Here is a 21,970-nt window from a genome sequence, read left to right on the forward strand (position 1 = left end):
TAACCTCACTGCTGAGAAACGTGAGTGTATGTAGAAGTAGTACATGTTATTTATGTCAGAAACATTAAACACATTTGACTTGTTGCTGATTATAATTTATATCTACATTTATAGAGGACACTCTTTACATATATGCATTATCAACATAAAAATATTTACAAAATAAGATGTTTAATAGGATAAATTTGTTTTTTAAATAATTACTTTTAAGTGTTTATTAAGAGTATTTACCCTTGTGAATTCAGACACCCACTGCTTCTCACCACTTAGAAATAGTTTCAGGGAAGTACAGTAAGGAAAGCCACAAAGATTACCTGGCTGCTCTTTGTGTCCTTTAATGTGTTTCCTGGTGTACACTTCTCACCTGTTGCTTGCATCACACCAGAAAGACTTAAGGGCAGCTGACAGAAATGAACTCTTTGTTATTGTTAGACAGCCAGGTGGTTATACAACAGGCTGGATTTCTCTCAGTTGAGCACCACCGTCGATAAATGACACTAACAATTTTGTTCTGCTTGGGCTGCTGTAATTGAAAAGTAACTGATGCAGAACTATATAGAGCCTTTTTTCTTCTCTGATATTTCGTTTCATAGTTTCAGGCATTTAGTTAGTTATGATTAGGCCTGTTTCAAATGCCAACTTCCCCATGATGTTTGTTCACTGTACTGTATGACCAGTCCCAGAGTTGGATGTGTAATATGAAAACAAACAAGTGATAACAGTAACTCCCAGATTATAATGCCAGTCGTTTTAATTCAGTTACTGGAGCACTGGTTCAGGCTGTAACTCCCAGCTATGTTTTTTTTTTTATTTATTTGGGAAACAAGCTCACCTCACCTTTCTGTGAAGACCCACTAAGTTGAACTGTTTAACACATGTCAAAATGTTTAAAGTCCAAGTTTGCAACATTCCTGAATGAATAGTATTATAGAGTTGAAGGTTGTCCAGACGTTGTCTGAGTCTGAGCCACTGTCAATTCATATATAAGCTATCGTAACATTTGTAGTTGCTTTAGCAGACCCCACAAACTATAGCAGGAATGAGAGTGATAGAAAAGAGATCTGAGCAGCTTCTGAGCAAGTCGAACAGAGGATTATTGTTAATCTAAGCTTCTGTTCAATGTCTCTCCTGTCCTCCAGGACATAAGGCTGTTCAATTCCTGGAGCTTTCTGTTTTTATAGTGGCCACTGATTAGAGGGGGAAGCTGCTCCATGTTGAAAGTTCTAACAACACATTTCTCATAGTGTTAGAGTTCATGGATGTGCACCAAAGAAGAGAGTAACTCTTCACAACACTCCATGAAGTGGTATATTTCATATATACCTGAGGAGTCTATAGAATATCATGTAATCTTATTGCCACTACAAATTAAAAATCCTACCAATATGATTTGAACAGCTGAACTGCAGTCATTTTTATGCCTGTACACATCTTCATATTGTACACACCATGTTAGCATCTATTTAAACTATTACCAAGATACAAACTAAGCTAAAGGATGTGTTCCCTCTTAAACACCACATTTATTGTAGGTTGTTTCAATACATTGCTAAACTCTTGTTCAGCCACAACCACGCCACAGATTGAGCCCACTGTTTTTTTGTATGTGTTTTGTGTAATACAAAACTTAGACTCTTTCTCTAAACTAATTAAACTCCCTCTTAGTTGATTATTTTAATGTTTGACATTAGCTTGTCGGGGACTGCAGGTGAGAAATGGATTTTTAAAAACAATTACAAAATCTGACACTTTTACATCATTTGATGTTTAATGTGAGTTGTGCCTGATAAATAATAATGAATGAAATGAAAGACATTTTGCACCAGTAGGAACAGCACAAGTGTAAATGATTTAATTATTAATTGGGCCATCGTTAATGTTACATTTTTAATGTGTTTCTCCTACTATGACAGTTTGAAATGTCTGCTGTGTAAAAGGTCCAGTAAAGGTATTGGTGTACTGCTTTAGCAGCTAGTATACAAAGAAATTACACTTAAAGTTCACATATAACCAGCAACATTTGTTTTCGAAAATATTTTGCATTTTTTTTGTGTTTACATATTTCATTTGCAATCTCTAAACATCAATCTAAACTGCTTAACTTATTAAGTGTCACTGTTTTGCTGGAGCCAATCCTAGCTGTCATTGGGCAAAAGGCTTTTAGCTGTGAGGCCAGAGCACAAACCACTCCTCCACCGAGCTGCAATATTACACTGTCCACCATAAAAAAAAACAAAAATCCCAGCTGTGAGGAGCTCCTCTCTTTTTAGTATGCATCAGCTGTTTTGAGTTAGTTTTTTAATGTGTGACCACACCACAAATTCAAAACATGCTGTGCAAATGAGACACAGGTTTAGTTTCGTTGCAGCTGTCGACCTGTCCAGTGTCAAGTGGGACTGACACGGTGCAAAGCTCAACTTAAAGCTGAAGAGAGGTCTAATCAGCCAGAATGAGTGGAAACACCTGTGTGAATGGAACAGTGTTGATGCATTTTTGTCTTGATGACATTTAAACTAGCCCTAAGTGTTATGTACTCATGATTTTCACTTTAGATTAATGCAGTCCGTTGTTGTGTTTGTTGTGTAGCCCGTAGCTTTATCCATTTAGACCCTACAAAGATATGTGTTGTTTTCGTGGGATGGTATAATCTATGAGTCAACATTTTAGTTATTGTTTCCTTACAGAAGCCCCTAATGTTTAGCTTTTAGGAATCATATATTGATGAAGTTCCTAAAAAGCAGAATGCTGTAAAGTTATGATGCAGTTCCACTGTACATGTTGTGACTGCCCAGACAGGTAAAGAGGCATTACTTCATTAGGTGTGTCGTTTTATTTTTTATTTGTGCTGCGGCTGAGTGGTCAGAGCAGTTGTCTCGGGGGCATATCCATGGTCGCAGAATGGTCACTGATTTTCAGTTGCCTATTTCGACCACTGGGCAAAAGTGCATAAATACCCTCCATAGTGCCTAGGGTTGAGTTTGGTTGGGGTTAGGTAGAGGGTTTTGGTAGCGTGTTTATTTTGTCTTTTTGAAACAGGATGTGTTAATGGTGTTTTTTTTTAAATCTCCTTTTATTTATTACAATTGTTGAAAGTTGCGGAACACTTTAATATTGTGAAAAGATTTTTAAACAACGTGTTAAGTATTTTGAAAGCAAACTTGATCGAGTTAAGCATTTTGACTGCAAACATGGATGAAGGTGTGTCAGAGAGTGTAGAGTTGCCTTTACTATCTCCAAAAGAAAATTCAATTCATTATTACAAATGGACTATGAAAAACTAAAACAACAGTTCATTGTGCCAACATAGATTGGAAGTGGATAAGTAACTGGTTGTGGAAAAAATGAATTGGAAAGTGAAATGGAACAAGCAAAGACAGGTTGAGTTCAGGGGGTGGTAATGGATTAAATGAAGAGTTGCGCTCTAACTATTCCCAGTCTTCCTCCTAATGCATTCATCCTGATGCAGATCCCAGTAACCTACTGCTGCAATGTCTGTTGACAGGTAAAGCACAGAACGGGTATTCTTTGTCTGTAACTGACAGCTTAAAATATTCAAAGGTTAAAGCGACTGTTCTTAAGGCACATGAAAAAAGCCTATCGACAACGTTTTGGACGTGTGTGTCCAGCCAGTGGGCCAATAGATATCGCTGCTTCTATTAGTGCACACAGTTGTGGTTTCAGGTCTGTTAAGCGTGCGTCTCATTATTAATCTGGACATCTGGGAGAAAGGGAAACGTACAACAGTATCTTTAGGTATTTCTTTAGGCCACGTTGAAAAAAGATGTCCTTGCATATATTAAAACCTGCACCATGACACATCATCACCACTCAGTTGTAAACACGATCTTAGCTGGGTTGTACAGACTGATCAGGGGTCAAACCTTGTTTGAAACACCTACATATAAGGCATGTTTTAGATAGCGTAGCGGTATGATCGCTCTGCATGTGGGAGACTGGCCTTCAAATCCTGACTGTGGCCTTCCTCCAGTTAGAGTCCTTAGGCAAGACCTCCTTACGCTTACCGTACCTTGTACCTCACTTGTAAGTCGCTTTGGATAAAAGCGTCTGCCAAGTGAACAAATGTAAATGTTCAATCTACTGCTTTTCTCCCCCCAACAAACTCTTGATAGACTGAACTTTCTGTGTTCTTCACTGTTTCTGAGATTTACTGTTATTAAAAATGGCTCTTATACTGTTAATTTTTACTGTACTGTAATGTTTATTTGATTTAGCAGCAATAATGAATAAAAGCAAAACCTGAAGGTCTACCAAAGATATATTATTGTACAATTTCATACCTGAATCTGATTAATTATTGTAAGAGAACCGGAGAAGGACAAATAAATCTGTTTAAATTATTGCTACAAAGGAAAGAGATAGTAGGACATTCATCAAAAAAAATCACTGTAGAAACATTTATAATTATGTGAGTATGCAAATTCTCTCTTTCTCTCTCATGCACATAATTTCAAAGGTGATGGTGCCGTGCTCAGTAAGTCTGAAGTCACCATTCCACACCCAAATTGCTATTACATTAAAATGTTAAATATATATTTAAATGCAGGTTGCCTGATTTAGTGTGCCTTTTTTTGCATTATGAGAATTAAAAGTACAGCTGCTATTTATTTTAGTCCAATTAGTTCTTTAAAAAATATTACTAAAGCACACAAAACTTGTTCAGATTTGTCCTAAACTATTTGCCTGCTAATTAGCTGACAATACAGTGATTTATTAAAGCTGAAGGAATAACTGTAGATAATATTTTAGCTATGTTTTATCTCGGGGGGCAGTTTTGATCGGGTAAAGAGTGGAGGCAGGACAGAAGCCAGACATCATGTCCTGCCTATTAGCTCCACACTGCCAGGCTCATCTATCTTTATTGGTCATCCATTAGCCTGCATTAAAGGGAGACACGGGATAATAGCAGTAATGATGCTGATGATGGAATTAGACTGCGGGTACACACGTCATCATTGCAGTACTGCGCCTGGAATCACAAAGAGTTCCCAGTCATAAACGGTCAGACGGATAGACAGATGAGATCAGTGTAAAAGCGTAAGTGTGTGACAAAAAAAGACAATGAGGTTTCTTAATTTTGTTGGAAAATATCTATAGTTGTTGGAGGTAAAAACTTGTGGCACATGGAGAGCTGATCTAAAGGTGTGCCAATCTGCAGGATGGACAGATGCTGGTACAGGTGTGTGCACGATGCTGGCTGGTAGGGGGGAGAGCCAGCCTGAACAGGAATACAGACACAAGACCCAGCAAAGTGACGACGCCAGGCATCAGACAGTCAGGAGAGATGGATCATTAAGGCAACTTTCTGGAAAGATGCTCTAAGATCGGGAAAGCACCAAGCAGAATGAAGATATGGGTGTCTGGTTCCAAGATGACGGATTCTGAGAGGCGTAAATGTCTTTTATGGGCAGCACGCTATTACGATCAATCACTGCTGTTTACAGTCCGGAGTAATGCTGTTTTCCTGTTTTGTTGGAGGCATCTCACCAGTCTTTCTCTTATTATGCCTCTTAATTAGCTCTGCATGAATTACTAATCAAGCATGAAGAAGGCATTCACCAATTTAAAAAGTGATAGCCCATGAAATGAACAGCGCAGCCACACATACACACATCACTTATTAATGCTGCAGGGCCTGAAACAGACCTTTGACCAAAGACAGAGACAGAAGAAAGACAGAAGTGAAGACGCACACACAGAGACAAACCTCATTGTGAATAAAGCCTTCATTAAGTATTTAGAAAGGTATCAGCGCTGGTTCTCCTCTCATGCTGTGTTTACTCAGTGATCCACCCAGGAGACATTGATCTTCTTCATAAGGAACATAACGACCACCAGAGAAATACTGATCATATTTCAGCACCAGTCAATTTCAGTTCATTAGGGCCGCTCTACCTCCTGCTACGGACCTGTATTGATCTTGCCTGTGTCACCAGACTGTTATTCTCCGCTAACTAGATAGGGAACTCAAAAAACTGTAATTTATACAGTGGCAGCAACAAGTCAAGTCAAACCACAGACTTCAGGGAACAAACAAGCAAAAATATATGAAAGACTGAATACTGCGTGGAGTGTCTGTCTCTGTGCCCTTTCTGCGTCTGCATCAAATGTCAGACATGACACAAGAAATCCTAAAAGTATCAAGGCTGTCCCCGGGTTTCAGAGAGAAATTTTCTTATGCCTTTAATACCTTTCTACCATCTCCTCTCTTCTAATCTCCACTTATCTGGCAGCCAGGTGAGCCGCAGCACATGGCTGGTGGGCAGGCTTTGGTCTGTGGGAATACAGCTCATCTTAATGGTATTTCTCCCCCTTTTCCTTCCCTTCCCTTTGCTTCTCTTACCCTTTCCTCCAGGGCGGCTGTCAGACAGAGACAGAGGCAGCCAGTGAACTTCTCACTGCTGCTGTAGCTGACAGCAGGGAGCCGCTGGGATTGGACGAGCGACCACAGCCGCCCATCGTGCAGAGGGGCAGCCAGGCTCACAGGTGCACAGCATCTGACAGATAATGGCAGATAAAACTCCAGCCAACCGGCAGCTTGCTCCGCGTTAGGGGATGGGGGGTGGGTGGGGTGTAGGCGTGGGGAGGAGAGTGCGGTGGGGGTGGGTGGAGTCAGGTGGGGAAACAGGGGTACGTTGAGGGGCAAAGTGCTCTGACAACTAGCAGCCTTCACTTAACCACAGACCAGGCAGACACAGACCCCCACCCACACACGGCAGTCAAGGACAGACAAGGTCAAACACTTCAAATCCCTTCACAGAATCATTCCTGCAGCTTACTGTACACTTGGAGGAGGTTGAGATTGATTGATTGAGTGGTGGTGCACATCATAACCCAACGGTCATGTAGCTTTTTTTTTTTTCACATAACTTGCGGCTCTTTTATTAATCGTGTTCTAATTTCTGTTCTGTGGATCCCAATAAGGTTTGTGCACAGAGATTTTCCCTTTATATCCTTATTGTATTTCATGTTTTTTATTCATATCCAAAACTGTTTTATTTTTTTTATCTTACTGAACATATAACCTTCAATGTATAAAATGCAAACACATCTTCACTGGTTTAAAACAATGCAAATAAAATAAATACAATTGTGATAAAATATGAGATGTGCTTGCAATCATGTCCACTTTTGTCAGCTTTATTTTACATCTACCGGCCACTGCCCTGGCAAAAATCATCCATCTCTTGAGATATTATTTGCTTTGCATGAAAAATAAAAATGCAGTATCTCACAACCCACAGACTTCAGCCAGGACAGACAAACACTTTCAAGGACTCCTGCTTTGAATGTTAAAAAGTATGTCACATATCATGCATCTCCTCTGCCGTCCAGAAGCAGGGTGCCAGCTGATGTGACTATTCTCACTAGTCTCACTGCGGAGACACATTTAGTTCTGTGGCGGCAAAAGAAGTCAAGAAAAATCTGGCAGTCAGTTGCTGCATGGTCTAAGACACCGCCTGACAGTCCACCTCTGTTATCCCTGAGCTGCCATCATTGAGAGACAGTACAGCAGATTTTAAAGGTGCAATAAGTACAATTTGTCTCATGAACAAAATAATAATCAAATGACTATGTGCATGGGTTTTATGAGATTGCTGATCTCATAGCATGAGGACTTTCTGCTCATAATATTGTAATATATTTCTTTCTTAATCCAAAAGAGAAGAAACAACATGTATAGTATAATAATACACACTACAGTATACATCTCTAAACTTCTCTGCTGAATGTCTGTTCAAATTGGATTGTTGATCGGGATCAGCCTGAAAATACATCTGTATCATTCCTTGGTTTCCAATAGAGGTCAGTACAAAGTCACACACTCGCACAGAGGATAGCAGGATGGTTTGATAAGCAGGAGCGTATCCTGAGTTTATACTTTGAACACCTGCTGTATTAAAGTGTCCTGGAGAAAGTGTGAGGCTGCTGTTCTGTAGCTGAAGGCTGGTCCGCTTGAGAACGCAGGCCAATTAAAACTAGACATTCCCTATGGAAATCAATAATGTATAACCATTTTATTTATACATACAGCCCTTTACATACATACCCTATGGGCATATATGCTCCACACACATTGTCCTTATCAACACACATTGATAATGACCTTGACCATAGCAGCAAGGTATCTCCTGGCAACATACAGCTACCTGCACTGCCTTTTGCCAGGCTTGTGACGCAGAATATTCAGGTATAAACAATTTAGCAGAGTGACAGGTTATGATTCCCAATGCATTGGTAAAGCCTTACTCTTAGTAACAATCCAAGTTTCAATATGGCAGCAGACTTATTTATACTCTGATATATAGTGTCCTATGGGCTGTAAAGCAAAAGGGATACAGTAGGTTGTGAAAAACAGTGATATAGCAGTTGTTAAGACAGACAAGGTCCTGGCTTCACACATACACACATGCACACACAGACACAGAGTCCAAAAACTCAATCCACCAGCCATAACACAGAGACAGAGTGGCATCAACCTCTATTATCTAGTCCCTATGCTGCTAACACAAAAGGCTCCCTGGAACAAAAATCCAATCAGTCCTCTCTAGGAGGATTTGCTCCACAGCAGTGCTCAGCAACACTGGTGGCTCTGCTGGTGACAAAGACATAATCTCAGAGCCCATAGCCTATTCACAGCCTGTTTACTGCCGTCGTCAATTCGCCCTTTTAGAAAGAGGACAGACACAGACTACACTTCTGTTGTCATTTACTGTCCTCTGCGTTTAGCACTGACTCTTTCTTCTTTTCTACATGCAGAAACATGAAACACATGGTTAACTGTGTGTACAGTGCGTGAAATTACCGTATTTGTGACAGAGGGAATATTTACTCTAAGCATTAGTAATATGAGTTTGACAGAAAACAACCTTCAGGCATTTGGGCCAGAGACAGGTTTGAAGTAACAGTTTGATAACAAATATTTTCTAAATATTTTCAACACTATGCTGCCCCTTTACCCGTTTCCCTACCACCCTTGCTTCTGAATCCTATCTCTCACAGTCCTCCATTCTTTGTCTGGTAAATTATCACACTCATTCTCCATTCATTAGCATGCTGCTGCTTCTTTAGCTACGCTGCTGAGAAGCCTTCAGCAAAATCAACTGGAAAATACTCAATATGAGGCGGCCAGCGCACCCCGCTCCTTCTCTCCCTCCCATCTTTTATCTCCTTCTTTGTTTGTTTTATGTGTTTTTTTTTTAACCACATCAAAATGGAAGCATAGTCCCACATAATGAAGAGGAGGAAGATAAAATATGCAAATTCACAGAGAAAGGATATAATTAGGGCAATAATAGGAAGTGTTGTTTTCACAGCTGCTCATTTACACAAAAGCCTGATAGTATTTTTTTTTTTAAATATTGTTATTCACTTTGGGGTTTTTTGTCTCCCTTCTTCTTTATTTCATGGTGCAAAGTCTTGTGCTCTATTAAAACAAATCTCTGTAGCTCTACAGTCTGAAAGCCAGCCAACCTTACAGTCAACAAGCCACCTGGAGATTTCTATCTGCTCAGGTATGTACCACAGGTCTGGATACCACACAGAAGTATGCATAGAGTTTGTTTCAGACCTGTCCTTCCACTTTCCAACTTGCTGGATAGAAACACAGCATTCCCAAATTGAGTTTTCTCAGTATGGAAACCCGAAACCTGAAAGACTGTTCCCATGTGAACCAACCCAGTCTTCTCTCTAAAGCATAAAGAACCTTAAAATGAGTGGCTTCTTGACTTACTAACTTAGTGCCTTCTGTTTGTTGTGCCCAGACAGACTGCTGCCACTTTCACAACCATTACAAAAGTCCTGTGTTGACAGTTGGAGAACAAAATGGAATTTTACCACTTTACTATATTTGAAAGGAGGGAAAAGAAGTCATAAATAAAATTTCAAAGACATTCAGTGAACATAATACAAACACCAGTGTGCACAGAGAAACATTGTTGGCTACATCTGTGTCATAACTTTAAGATGTGTGATTATTGAAAAATGTGAGTAAATGAGGAGGAAACAAGAGCTCATCGAATGAATGTTGGTTTCTTATATTTCAGCTTAACTCTGAGGTGGATTGGTCTGGAAGATAAAAATCAGTAGATGAAAGTCTGTACAGTTAAACTAAAAAGAAACTGGCACACGAGAGGTGGTGAGTTTAATTTATCTGCAAGCATAAAGAAAGAAAGATTAATCTTCTGACACGTTTTTTTTTTTTTCAAAGTAAAATGAAACTGGTATCAACACAAAGAGTTTAAAAAATCTTCCTGTGATTCATGAAGCAAGCATTTGGTAAGATTTAGAGGTAGGGGGGAAGCTCTTACTACACCAATATTACAACTACACTCCGTGGGTGCTATTTGCAAAATGGCCAAGAAAAATACATCATATTCAAAACAATAATACCTCAACAACAAAGACATAAATACATGATATATCACTAGATTGTTTGGATGGCTGCCCAGAGACTTTCATCTAAAGCAATGGAAGCTATTAAATGGCTGAGAGAAGGCTAGGCCGCGACGTTGTGTAAATTAGAGAAAACCCTGTTGACCCCACATTCACACTGCAGACAATTCAGTTTGAAGTAATCCTCTGCTTCTTCTGCTGTTTCCCGACACGTGTAATGCAAATGGTGAGACACAGTAAAAAGTAAAGCTAAGTATAACTTTATACATTTTTCTTTTTATTTCAGTTTATGAGACTAGTGCTTCTCTTGTTTTAGTTTACTAGAATATGTATGGAGGGCAGGCAAAAGGGTTGTTACAGATAGCTTCGGTTTTTGCAGCACTGTCAAACCACAGCTTCTTATTTTCCTAAAGGCGTTTCTGTTTTATTAACTGCTGCTGCGCCGGGCAAATGGAATTTAAGCTAATTCTTAAGTGCCATTGTGGTAGGAAACCTAATCTTTATTTTTACTGTATGGGTGAAAGTGTGAAAGTGAAAGTGTGAGTGGATCTGAAATGTGACCGTTTCACAACTTCCTTCATCAGTCTATTTTAAGAATATGAAGAAATGTTTACCTCTAATGCCCTAACTGGATTTTTAGCACATATTTTTTCACTTCTAGCAACAAGTACTGGGTATATCAATAACTGTAAAGTGTAAGTACATGTACCTCCAAAAACCTCCTGCAAATTTAGTCTTTCTTGCTCTGTTATTTGATCTTTTACAATTGTAGGAGATAAAAGTGATTTGGGAAAGTGCTGTCTGTAAAACTGCTCAATGTAGTTGCTGCTGAATATTTAAACCTTATATGATGTTTATGTTCTGGTTATGCATTCACTCTTTGCATGTTGAACCGACTCACAGCACTCAGGGTTTTTTAAAGACATTTCAGCTGCAACAGTTTACATGAAACACTGAATATAAATTAATTTAATCTCAAGAATAAGTGATTTAGACACAATCCACGGTTGAAATCCACAGTAATAACAGTAAAACATACATAGTAATAAAAATTAAATATTTCTTTTGTGATAGTAGCAAATTGACTTTTCTGCCTTTTTTTTTTGGCAGACATTGGAAAGACATACTGAATAGTACATATTGACATGTACTACACTGGATTTCCAAACCTATGACTATACCCCATTGACGTAAAACTATGCCCCTCTACACATCACTATCTACCTCTGGGCCACACAGCTTGCATAACCCTCATTTGTGTTGTGGTTGCAGCGTTATCACATTGGCAACCAGTAGGTCTCTCTCATTTTCTTCATCAAAAATCACTGTTAGACTCCCATTTGACAGAGACACGATTCTCATTTCAGAATATTCCTCATCTTCTACATTGTAAACTCCTTTAAAATTCTTCACTCAAAAATTTAAATTATAGTTTTGATTGCATAGGAGCCATCTGTTTGAATCACTGTATCCATGTTGTCCTGTACATATATTCATGCCTTTGACATTAATGCTTAATTTACACGTCAGTTTATATAACATTACTATGTAGGAAGAAAGATTTAGACAGAGAATTGAATATTAGCAGCTTACAGTGTGAGATGTGATCTCTGACCTCTGAGATATGTACAGTGATTTTGTCGAGAGAGAGAGCAGCGCGAAACACAAAAAATATCCTGTAAAAAGAGAGGAACTAACAAAGAACATTTCTATTCTGCTCTGACAGAAACAGCAGGGAAATGAAGATACAAAGAGAGAAATGATAGAATGAAAAAGAAAGTGAGAGGAGATCTGAGAACTGCCCATTATCTCTACGCTGCTTCATTGCTTTAGCCTCACACACTCATGCTGCCTGCATCTGTGCACAAGCCTAAAAGTGTATGCAAAAGGACACACACATTCACACACAACGATTCTCTCAAATCTGCCCAGATCTCATGAATATGATTGACCTTTTTTCCACTGTAATGCTGAGAGTGCATAAAGGGGAAAGGAGAAACTAAACAGAGGCAAGCTGAGTTAATTTAGAACAACACATTATTGGGTGCTGACTGCAGATATGGAAAAGGACAATCTAATCAATAAGCCAAAAGAATGACAATGGCCTCCCAAATCAATCTCTGCACCCCATTTTCTAACTGTGAAAAAACAAAGCCTTCAATGCAAGTGTTGTTGTTGTTATGTTTTGTGCTTTTTGCACCTGTGTGCGCGCGTGTATGTGTGCAGTATGTGTACATGCATGTGTGTGTACCTGAAAGCTGCTGTGGTGGAACAGTTGCCAGGACTAATCATTATTTAGTTGTGGCGGGGCTGGAAAGGTCAGCAGTCTGAAATGTCAGGCTGTGTTCAACAGGAGCCAGATGCAGCCGTGCGCTGCTCAAGTGTCCAATTAAAGAGGGCCGAGTGAGGTTTGAGTGGGTCTGCGTGTGGGAGCGAGTGTGCATGTGTGCGAAATAAGAAAGAGGCAGTAAAGATGGTGTGTGTTTTTGTTGTTTTTCTCAAATGTGTGTGTATATAGTGGAGCTATATACACTTGATTACATGTGTGAATCATTCTTCAGAGCAGCTAATGAATGCCATTAGAAAAGCAGGCCAACAGAGCAGCAGGGGCAGAATCCTCATCAAATCTCTTCCTCTCTCACACACAGCACGTTATGAAGTGACTTGAGCTTATTAGTTTGTTCACACCCTGTGATTCTCCCTGCTGCCCATGCTGGAAAGACAAGACAAAGAGAGATGAATGAAGGAAAGAGAGAAAAGGCAATGATACAATACAAAAGGGCAGAAACAAGAGGACAAAGGCAATGTGATGAGAGAAGATAGCTAATAAATAACAGCAGATAACAAGTGTTGCTCAAATGAGTAGAGGAAAAAGCCGAGATGGAGGCAGTTGAGAGGATAACAAGAAGAACAGAAACGGAAACTCCTTCAATCAGCAGGGAGAAGGAGATGGTGTCCTGCTTGTGTTTCCCTATCGGAATTACTCATCTGAAAGCCTCGCCTGCTCTTCATACAGCCATCATAATAACCTTCACTGTGTTCAGTGTGTGTGTGTGTGTGTGTGTGTGTGCGCGCATGCCCGCTCACCTACTGTGAATAGTAATAAGCAGCAGGGCAGGATAAAATATGTCTGCCAAGTTAAGAATATAATAGACTTCCCTTCAAGGCCAAATGTAACAACAGCCTGAATAATGACCTGCAATAATGTACACAGCACACTGAGCTCTACACTGGTCGGAGGAAGAATCCTTTCAGTGAGGAATAATTGAAAACCATTTCAGTCGATTTAGGGCCCCTTCACGGGTTCAAACTTCTACTGTACAAAGTTCTACTGTGTCCACTACTGTAAGCCTATCAAAGAGGGAGAGGAAAAGTCATGAAAACACCACTTTTAAGCTGTTTAAATATTAATTCAATGGGATGTCATAGTGACTGTTACAGTACTGTTGCAGTAGGAGATGTCATTACCACCTGAGTAGAAACAGTAGCAATGGGAAAGACGTTCCTCCGTTCTTATCAGGTTGTTGTGACATTTTACCTCTCTTAAGAGACCACAGAGCTTGATGTTGCACAATGGATAACCAACAAGAAAAAGAAGACAAAATTAAAAGAGCTTTGCTGAGCCTTGCATTCAGATCCCTTCCTTTTTTCTTGTGTGCTTTATGATTTAAATTAAATCATACAGCACACAACTGATACCTTAATGAGGCACTACACATACCTCTAAAAGGCAGCAGCTTTAGCAAAAAAAGGGATTTTCTTTCCAAAGAGATGAAAGAACCTGGAAGAAAAACAAATATCTTTGCAGCACTCACTCCCTATTTTGTAAAACAATGGCTGCTTGAGAATCACTTCTAAATAAAACACAAATGACAGCCCACATGAAGTTTACTAAACTCAGAACAATGCAAACAATAGCATGTGTTCAAATAATACAAAAATAATGGGAAAAAAAAATCACGCTGCAAAAGCGTTTCTTATGGTGAAACAGGGTGACGCCAACAAGATGCTATCTGTACCAATATCGGACACTGGTAGACATTTCTGAATTGACAGAATGAACTCCTGGTAGTAAAAGTGTCTCTATGTCTTCCAGTGGTCCAGCTAAGGCCTGGATATAATTCTGCAGAGGTCAGTGTGCCAATGATCAATCGTACTGTCTCCAAGCAGCTAGATGTTCATGTCTAAGGAAGAAAAATGAACAGACATACAGCAAACAGTTCAACAAAATCCTGAAGACTATTTTAACATTTGTAAATGTACAGTAAGATTTATGACAAGAACTGTCAACCAAGTGTATATCACATACTCTACACTATTATGCACTAATGAGCCAAAACATTATAACCATCCTCTTCTGACAATAGCAGTAGGTCCTGATAACCCAGAAGTTGGAGCCGACACGGTTTAGAGTGGTGCCCACAAACAAGTTGCTGTCGGTTTGTGGTTTTTCTTTCCTCTGACTACCCTGTGTAGGTACTTATGATGACTAAGTGGAAGCACCACACAAGCCTTGTAGTCTCTGAGATACTCTGACCCACTCACCTGCCTATAATTACTTGTCTCTTGTCAAAATCACTCAGGTCTTTACACATGCCAGTTTCGCTCACATTCAATACGACTAATAGCTCTTTTCAGACATTGAATACATAAACACTACTGGATTCAACAGTCAGGTGTTACAGACGAGAGACGAGAACACAGTAAGCACTCTGAGGTCCAAATAGTTGCAAACAGTTGTTCTATACACACAAAATGGTATAATAACCCTGCTCATTGCCTCTTTGGTCTCACCTGTCTGTGAAGGTGTTGCTAAATAATCTTTTTATATCCTCTCCTTTGTTTGCCCTTTCTCTCATTGTCCTCTGTCAAATGGTGAAGGCCGGGGGCGAATGTTGCCTCTGCCCAGAGCCTGAGGAACAGCTGCAATGTAAACCTGCTAAATTAGCACGGTCTCCATGAGACTCACATATGCATTATTCTAATCAAAGCGTATTAGATCATCCAGATACTTTAGACATATGGGTCTCTGTATCCTCCTCGTCGTCTCCATCTGTTTCTCCTCCCCCATTTTTTTTTCCAATTTCTCCTCGCTCTCCATCTCAGTGGATCCCTCATTCTCACAGCTGCCTCTCTAAGACACTGGCGTAGATTTCAGTGCAACTACTTTGTGACATATTTCCACATCAAGTCAAACTTGGTGCACCATATGCGTGCCTGACACATATGGTGCAAGTTTGAGGTGCATGTTGGATACAATTCAACCTAATTTGCACAAACTGTACATGTTTTTTATGCCTCTAGAAAATGAAACTAAACCCCCAAATACCAATAAAATATGCTCTTAATAATTAATTGAACATACACTCTCCTGCTCATGTTCCTTACTAAAACGTATTTCAGCAGTGTATGAGTGTTACTACTGTGTTTCTGAGACAGCATAATAAATAAATGTACTTGATTTTATGTATATATATATATATATATATATACACACTATATACACACACACACACACACACACACACACACACACACACACACACACACACACATATATATGTGTAAACTCAGTCAGAATAAACAAACACACTTAATGGTTCTTATTTGTTTATACCATATGGTGACAGTGGCTGTGATGAAAGTAAATGTGTAAATATATATCCACAAATCTCATTATAAGAGTGAGATTAACACATACATAATTCATCACAGCAGGGAAAGTATATGACCTGTCAAGAAGCATGACACAGTCATGACGCCCCCGGGCAAGCACACATTTGCCCTTATGACTTTTCTGGCAAAAACTGAAATCAACTGAATTTAATATCATCCTATTGTAAAATCTTCAAGTCTATCATTTTGTGACATTTAATGCATCACATCATACCAGCATCCTTCAACATATTCTCAAGCAACTGACAAGCATCTGTGCTTATTTGTGCAGCTTTGTTTGCGTGGAAAAGCAGATTCCAAGAAACTTAGAATCTGGATTTGGTTCAGAGGAAAACACAGCTTCCTATGGGAGGCCACTTCCAGATCAGTGGCAGAGCGGTGTTGAAGTTGAGAAGTGGGCTGTGAATGATAATGAAGTCAAGCAGGGACTTACCAGAGTTGGTGATGGTTAACAGATCCAAACGTCGTTGTTGCTGGAAGAGTAAGAGAGGAAAGTAAAACTGTCATCATTCATTCTCAGAAATGATACTGTTGTATCACAGAAAGCTTGTTGATCTCACATATCCAGTTGGTTTAGTTACCTCAGTGATAACAGTTTTGTTTTTACTGCAGAGGCTTAATGGGTGTTCTGGTAAGTCAGTAAGGTAAATATTCAAACAAGTGCATTTTCTTTTTTCTTAGTAATTTAAAGAATACATTCAACTTCTCAACATTTGTCTCAGTAATACTCTTTGTACTCCTATATTGTATAAGAGCTGCAGTATCATAATTTTTACACAAGCTTGTACAACTGTGTTTTCAACTTAGTTTCCCCAACACCTGTGTGTGTGTGAGCATGTGCAAGTGTGACCTTTGAAAGAATGTACAATTTTACACTTGATGTCTCCAGTGGCTGAGGAGGGGTCTAGAGAAGGTGCTAGCTGGCTACATCTCTCTTTAAACTGCCATTTTTCTACATACACACACACACACACACACACTTGACTGTAGAGCACCGCAGTAATCAACACCCCAACCCTACTCATATACCAGTCCCTCAGGAAAGAAGATCTTCACATCTGAGGAAATGATGAAGGGTCTGGGAGTATGTGTGTCACACTCACCTCACATACTGTACGTGTATGTAAGAGAGAGAGACACACACACACACACAGTATAGCTATAGGTCACAATCAAAGCTGGCTTTTAGGACCAGACATCATTAATATTCAAGCACCATACTACGCAGTAGCTGAGAGGGATTAGCAAAAAGACACTCAGCATCCTTCAAGTCCTTCTCTACCCACATGCATTGCTGCCTGGAGTGGAGCTCTCTGAAGGCTACTAAACACTTTTTGTTAGTATTTAGCATATTCTCTTACACAGGGTGGTTTACAATAAACAATATGAGTGGAAGGTGGTCCACTGAGTGCAGAGATGGAAAAACTTAGTTTAGTAAAGAATCCCATATTTATAGTCATCGTACATGTTTTTAAATCATTCAAAAATAAAATGGCCAGAGAAGTGTTTATGATGAAGTCAAGGCAAGTTAGATTTATATGGCACTTCTCATACAAAACAGCGGTTTAAAGTGCTTCACATCCCCTCACTGTAGAAGCAAAGTCCATTTAAATTCAAAAAGATAATGATTAGAAAAAGAACACATTTTACATTTTAGGTTATATAGGGCTGTGGTTTGTTTGGCCCACTGAATCTGAATTCTCTTTATATGTAAAGTTAAAAGACTCTGGTGATTTAATATGTCATTCCAAAAATATGAGTGTCTTGAGAGACAACTTTAAAAGTAATTGGACAAAACCTCGATACCAGAGTCTACAAGTTGGATTACAAGAACTAATATATATGTGTCCTGACTTCAAATTTAAAATATGAATGTTTGTTCTGCTCAAAGGCAGATTGAATCAATTATGGGTGATAAGATATTGTTTAGATATTAGCACAATGATGCACACTTTTAGTGTTAGGTTACCAGTGTTACACTCAGCTGTCCGCATGAAAGGTGCTAGAAATAATTTCTCACTACAGCACAGCTGGCTGCGTGGAATGGCTGTGCTGCATCAGTGGTTTACAAATATGGTAGTACATACAAGCACCCCTCCTCTCTACTGTGGGTCTTTACATATACCAATCCCACTCGATAAGACTATGTAAGACTTATTGATATAATGATTCATCTATTTTCATTTCAATTAATATTATTACAATGACCATATATGTTTCTAGTTCTTCAGTCAAGTACTGAAGAAAGTGGTAGATGGTTGTGTTTGGACTGATGAGGTCCTATCATACAAACATGGGAATCAACATGTATATAAAAATCATAAAATCTTTATTTATTCAGTAATGAAGAAGGTGCGATTCTTTTCACATTACTATTCCTATGTTAAAAAATAGCATAACCTGTAAAAATCTGGCTCTAATGCTTTGTGTGTGATTGCATGGATGACGACGTAAGCAGCAGAGGTCACTGTGACAACATGAGACACAAGCACAGGCAAGCTGAGATCACACACTCTAACAGTACACACACACACGCACATGCACACACAAACACACGCGCGCGCATTCACTCCACACCAAACTTTAAACTCTCACACTGATTTGAATACGGACACACATCCACGCACACATGCACATACACACAGTGTTGCTACCTGTGGAGGCTGTAAACTCGACAATCAGTCAGATATGGAGCTTCAGCAGGAATCAATAACAACAGACAAACCTCTAGTTTATCTCTGTGTTGTTAAACAGGGGATAGGATGTTGGTTAGAACAACTAGACCACATTCACAATCTTATTTAGACCAGTAAATACAACATCACTTATGTATGTGCACTATAGAAGCAGTATAATTGAGGCTTCTTTAGCAAGTCTATCATATCTAATCTTTTTTGTATTTTGTTTTTAATATTTCTACTGTTTGCATGTCTTTGTCAATGTAGAGACTTAGAGACATTAATTTATCACTTGGACTGTGCAGCACCCTCTACTGGGCCTCCAGATCTCTGCACGTGAACCTATGGTAGGCTGGATACTAAAACATCATTTAAAGAATGGATGTATGTAGTGTAGACGAATGGAATCAGCAATGTACACACATAAACACACACAACACACCAATGATCGTCTAAACAACATTTTAAAATATCTGTGGAGATTCTCAGTAATTCAGGTTACCCCAAATGTTCTTATTCAGTTGTGAACTGAAGTCTGAACATCTTCAGGAATTTCAAGCAAATCCAGGTGCCACTGAAGAGGCGTCTTTGGGATAACATGTTAGAATCTATTCTCAAAATCAACATAATTTTTATATTTCCAAACACAGACTGACACACACATGTAATAACGCACACAGTCTGTAACCAGCAGATGAAAAGTGGGAACACCCTTCAGCCTGCCAGAGAGATAATGAAACTGTGGTAGAGAATTACAACACCACTACGACCGCGCTCTCTTCCTACTGCTTTTGTTAGTCCTTAACATGGATAAGGTGCTTAGTGTTCCTTAGGAGAGGGAGAGAGACCGACAGACACACACAAAGAAAAAGAAAGAGGGGGAAATCTGACACAGAGTGAATTACATTAGCAAAAGCATTTTAGGGCAGAAAATAGGATTGAATTAATCTTTATCAAATGCAGCCAAGAGCAGAGGGATCACATCCTGGTTGAAGCCAGCCCAGCCTCAGAGTGGCTGGTCACTGCACTCTTACTGCTGTAATATTACACACACACACATACACACACACACACACACTCTTAACCCAAATGTGGTTATTTTAAAGGATGAATTTATTCTCATTACTTGTATACTCACTCCCAGGTTGGTGGAGTTCACTACGTGCCAGCAGAGCGCAAAATGAACATTTTTCTCAGTGTCCTACAACCGAAACCTACTTAAAACTGTCCCATAGTTAAGGACTGTGACCCCAAATTAAATCTTTTTAAATTACAAACATTGTGAAACGTCTTTGTGAATCCTCATCAGTTAATGATGAATAGAACTTTACTTGTTATTTAGATTACTGTGACTGTCTGCTGGGGGGTTTCTTGCTTTCTCTATGTTCAGCCACCACAACAGTTTCAGTTTTCACATGTTGTCTGGTCTGGGTCTTTAACTTGTTGTGAGCTGTCTCATCTTTGACATGTCTCTGCATTTGACCTAGACCTTGATGCTAATGGCATGACATACTCAAATTTGACTGACCTTGCATAGCCAAAACACTGAACAGCTAACAGGTTTGCGATTATGTGCTCCTGGCTGCCTAACAAGAAAAATAATTTTCCATTATAGGTAAATGTAATATATTTTATATTGTTTTTTTTTTGTCTTTATTGCCCTGTTGTTGTCCAAGATGCCCTATGTTTATGCGCTATTTCTGTTGCCCCTCAGCCTATGGGTCATCCTTAGTTTCAAGCGCTCGTTGTCATTTTGGTATGTGAATGCCACAAAATACCACTTTTTATGGCTTAACAGTTGCTAATTGGACTGACCTGATAAAGTAGTCCACGCCTGAGAAGAGCTCCAGGAAGGTTAAATCAATATTTGCAAAATAAACTGTCTGGCCCACAGATGTTTACCACAGGTGAATCTCAACTGGTCCTGCCAGTTAAAGTGTTACTGGGTCAGAAAACAAGGATGCAGTTGGGAACCAGAGGTGACGGACACTGCAGCTGTCACAGCAGTCCAGCCAGCCAGGGTGGACTCTGGGGCTCTGAGTCTAGTAGCACATAAACAAAACTGATACAGACAAAGAGACCTGAGTCCTGAATTATCTTAAAATAACTGCAGTGTAATATGAGAACATAATAAGTTTTATTTGTCTAGGTAGTCTTGTAGCCATAAAAGCCTACATCAGTGCTTCTATTCTTGGATGTTTTATGAGCGTGGGTCCAGACAATGTTCAATATTTACCTCCATAAGTGGAAAGATGCAATTTTGCAAAGGCTTCAAATGAAAGTAAAATTGATATTCTGACTAAAAGACAAACTGCTCAATTTCTCTGTAAATGCCTTTATCAGATTCTCAGTGTATTAGTTTCTATTAGTCTCACTTGAATATTACCAGAACACTTTTTAACTTAAGAAATAGTCTTCTGACAACAACCCCCGCCCCAACCGCCCCCCGGACCAATCAGCAGACCTGGGTCACCATACTAATCTGGGTGGGAGAAGGAAGGGGGTAAAATCAAGTGACAGCAGTGGAAAAACCATTAATGTACTAAACCCCTACTTTATGGCTAAATTAAATATTCATGCACAATCTACCCAAAACCCATTTGCCAACATTTCCTCCAGAATTTACTTTTCATATTTGCTGATTGTTATCACACAGAAAAGAGAGAGTGTGGAAATGGAAGGAGAGAAGAGACAGAGGAGTCGACGGGGACGGGAGGGGAGAGTATCCCAACCATCATTTTGTAGCTCATTTCAAATTAATTTAAAGTCAATATGGCTAAATTACACTCCCACAGCCAGCATATAACTGCTTGCACAGTTTACAGCTTTTTTAGGAAAGAATTTGGTGCAGCTGTTGGATGGAGACATTGACCCTTTATTAGCAGGGACAATCTACCTGTAGGAAAAACCAAACAATAGCTTCACAAACGCATGGCTCAACAGAGAAGAGCCAGTTCCTCAGGACAGGACTCAGACAAGGACCACTCCTTTAAAGATACCAATGTTCATATTCTGGACAGGGAAGACAACTGGTTCAAACGAGGTGTGAAGGAAGTTGTTTCCTGCAAGATTGAACAACCCTCGTTAAACAGAGGAGGTGGTCTCGGGCATAATCTATCATCCACGTACAATGCAGTTCTTTCATCACTACCCAGGCGGTTTCACAGTCTTCACACTGTGTCTCAGGTGGTCACAGGGACACA

General features: G+C 39.5%; 1 protein-coding gene across 2 annotated transcripts in view; it reads right to left on the reverse strand.

Annotated features, from left to right (window-relative positions):
- agbl4 (ATP/GTP binding protein-like 4) overlaps positions 1-21,970 on the reverse strand; it is a 260,506-nt gene that overhangs the window by 62,424 nt on the left and 176,112 nt on the right. For both annotated transcript variants that reach the window (XM_026346306.1, XM_026346305.1), the window contains exon 6: positions 16,523-16,562. In XM_026346306.1, coding sequence (XP_026202091.1) covers positions 16,523-16,562 — 40 coding nt within the window. The remainder of the gene's footprint in view (positions 1-16,522; positions 16,563-21,970) is intronic.

The sequence above is a fragment of the Anabas testudineus genome, chromosome 4 (genome assembly GCF_900324465.2).
Source record: "Anabas testudineus chromosome 4, fAnaTes1.2, whole genome shotgun sequence".
Taxonomy (NCBI): domain Eukaryota; kingdom Metazoa; phylum Chordata; class Actinopteri; order Anabantiformes; family Anabantidae; genus Anabas; species Anabas testudineus.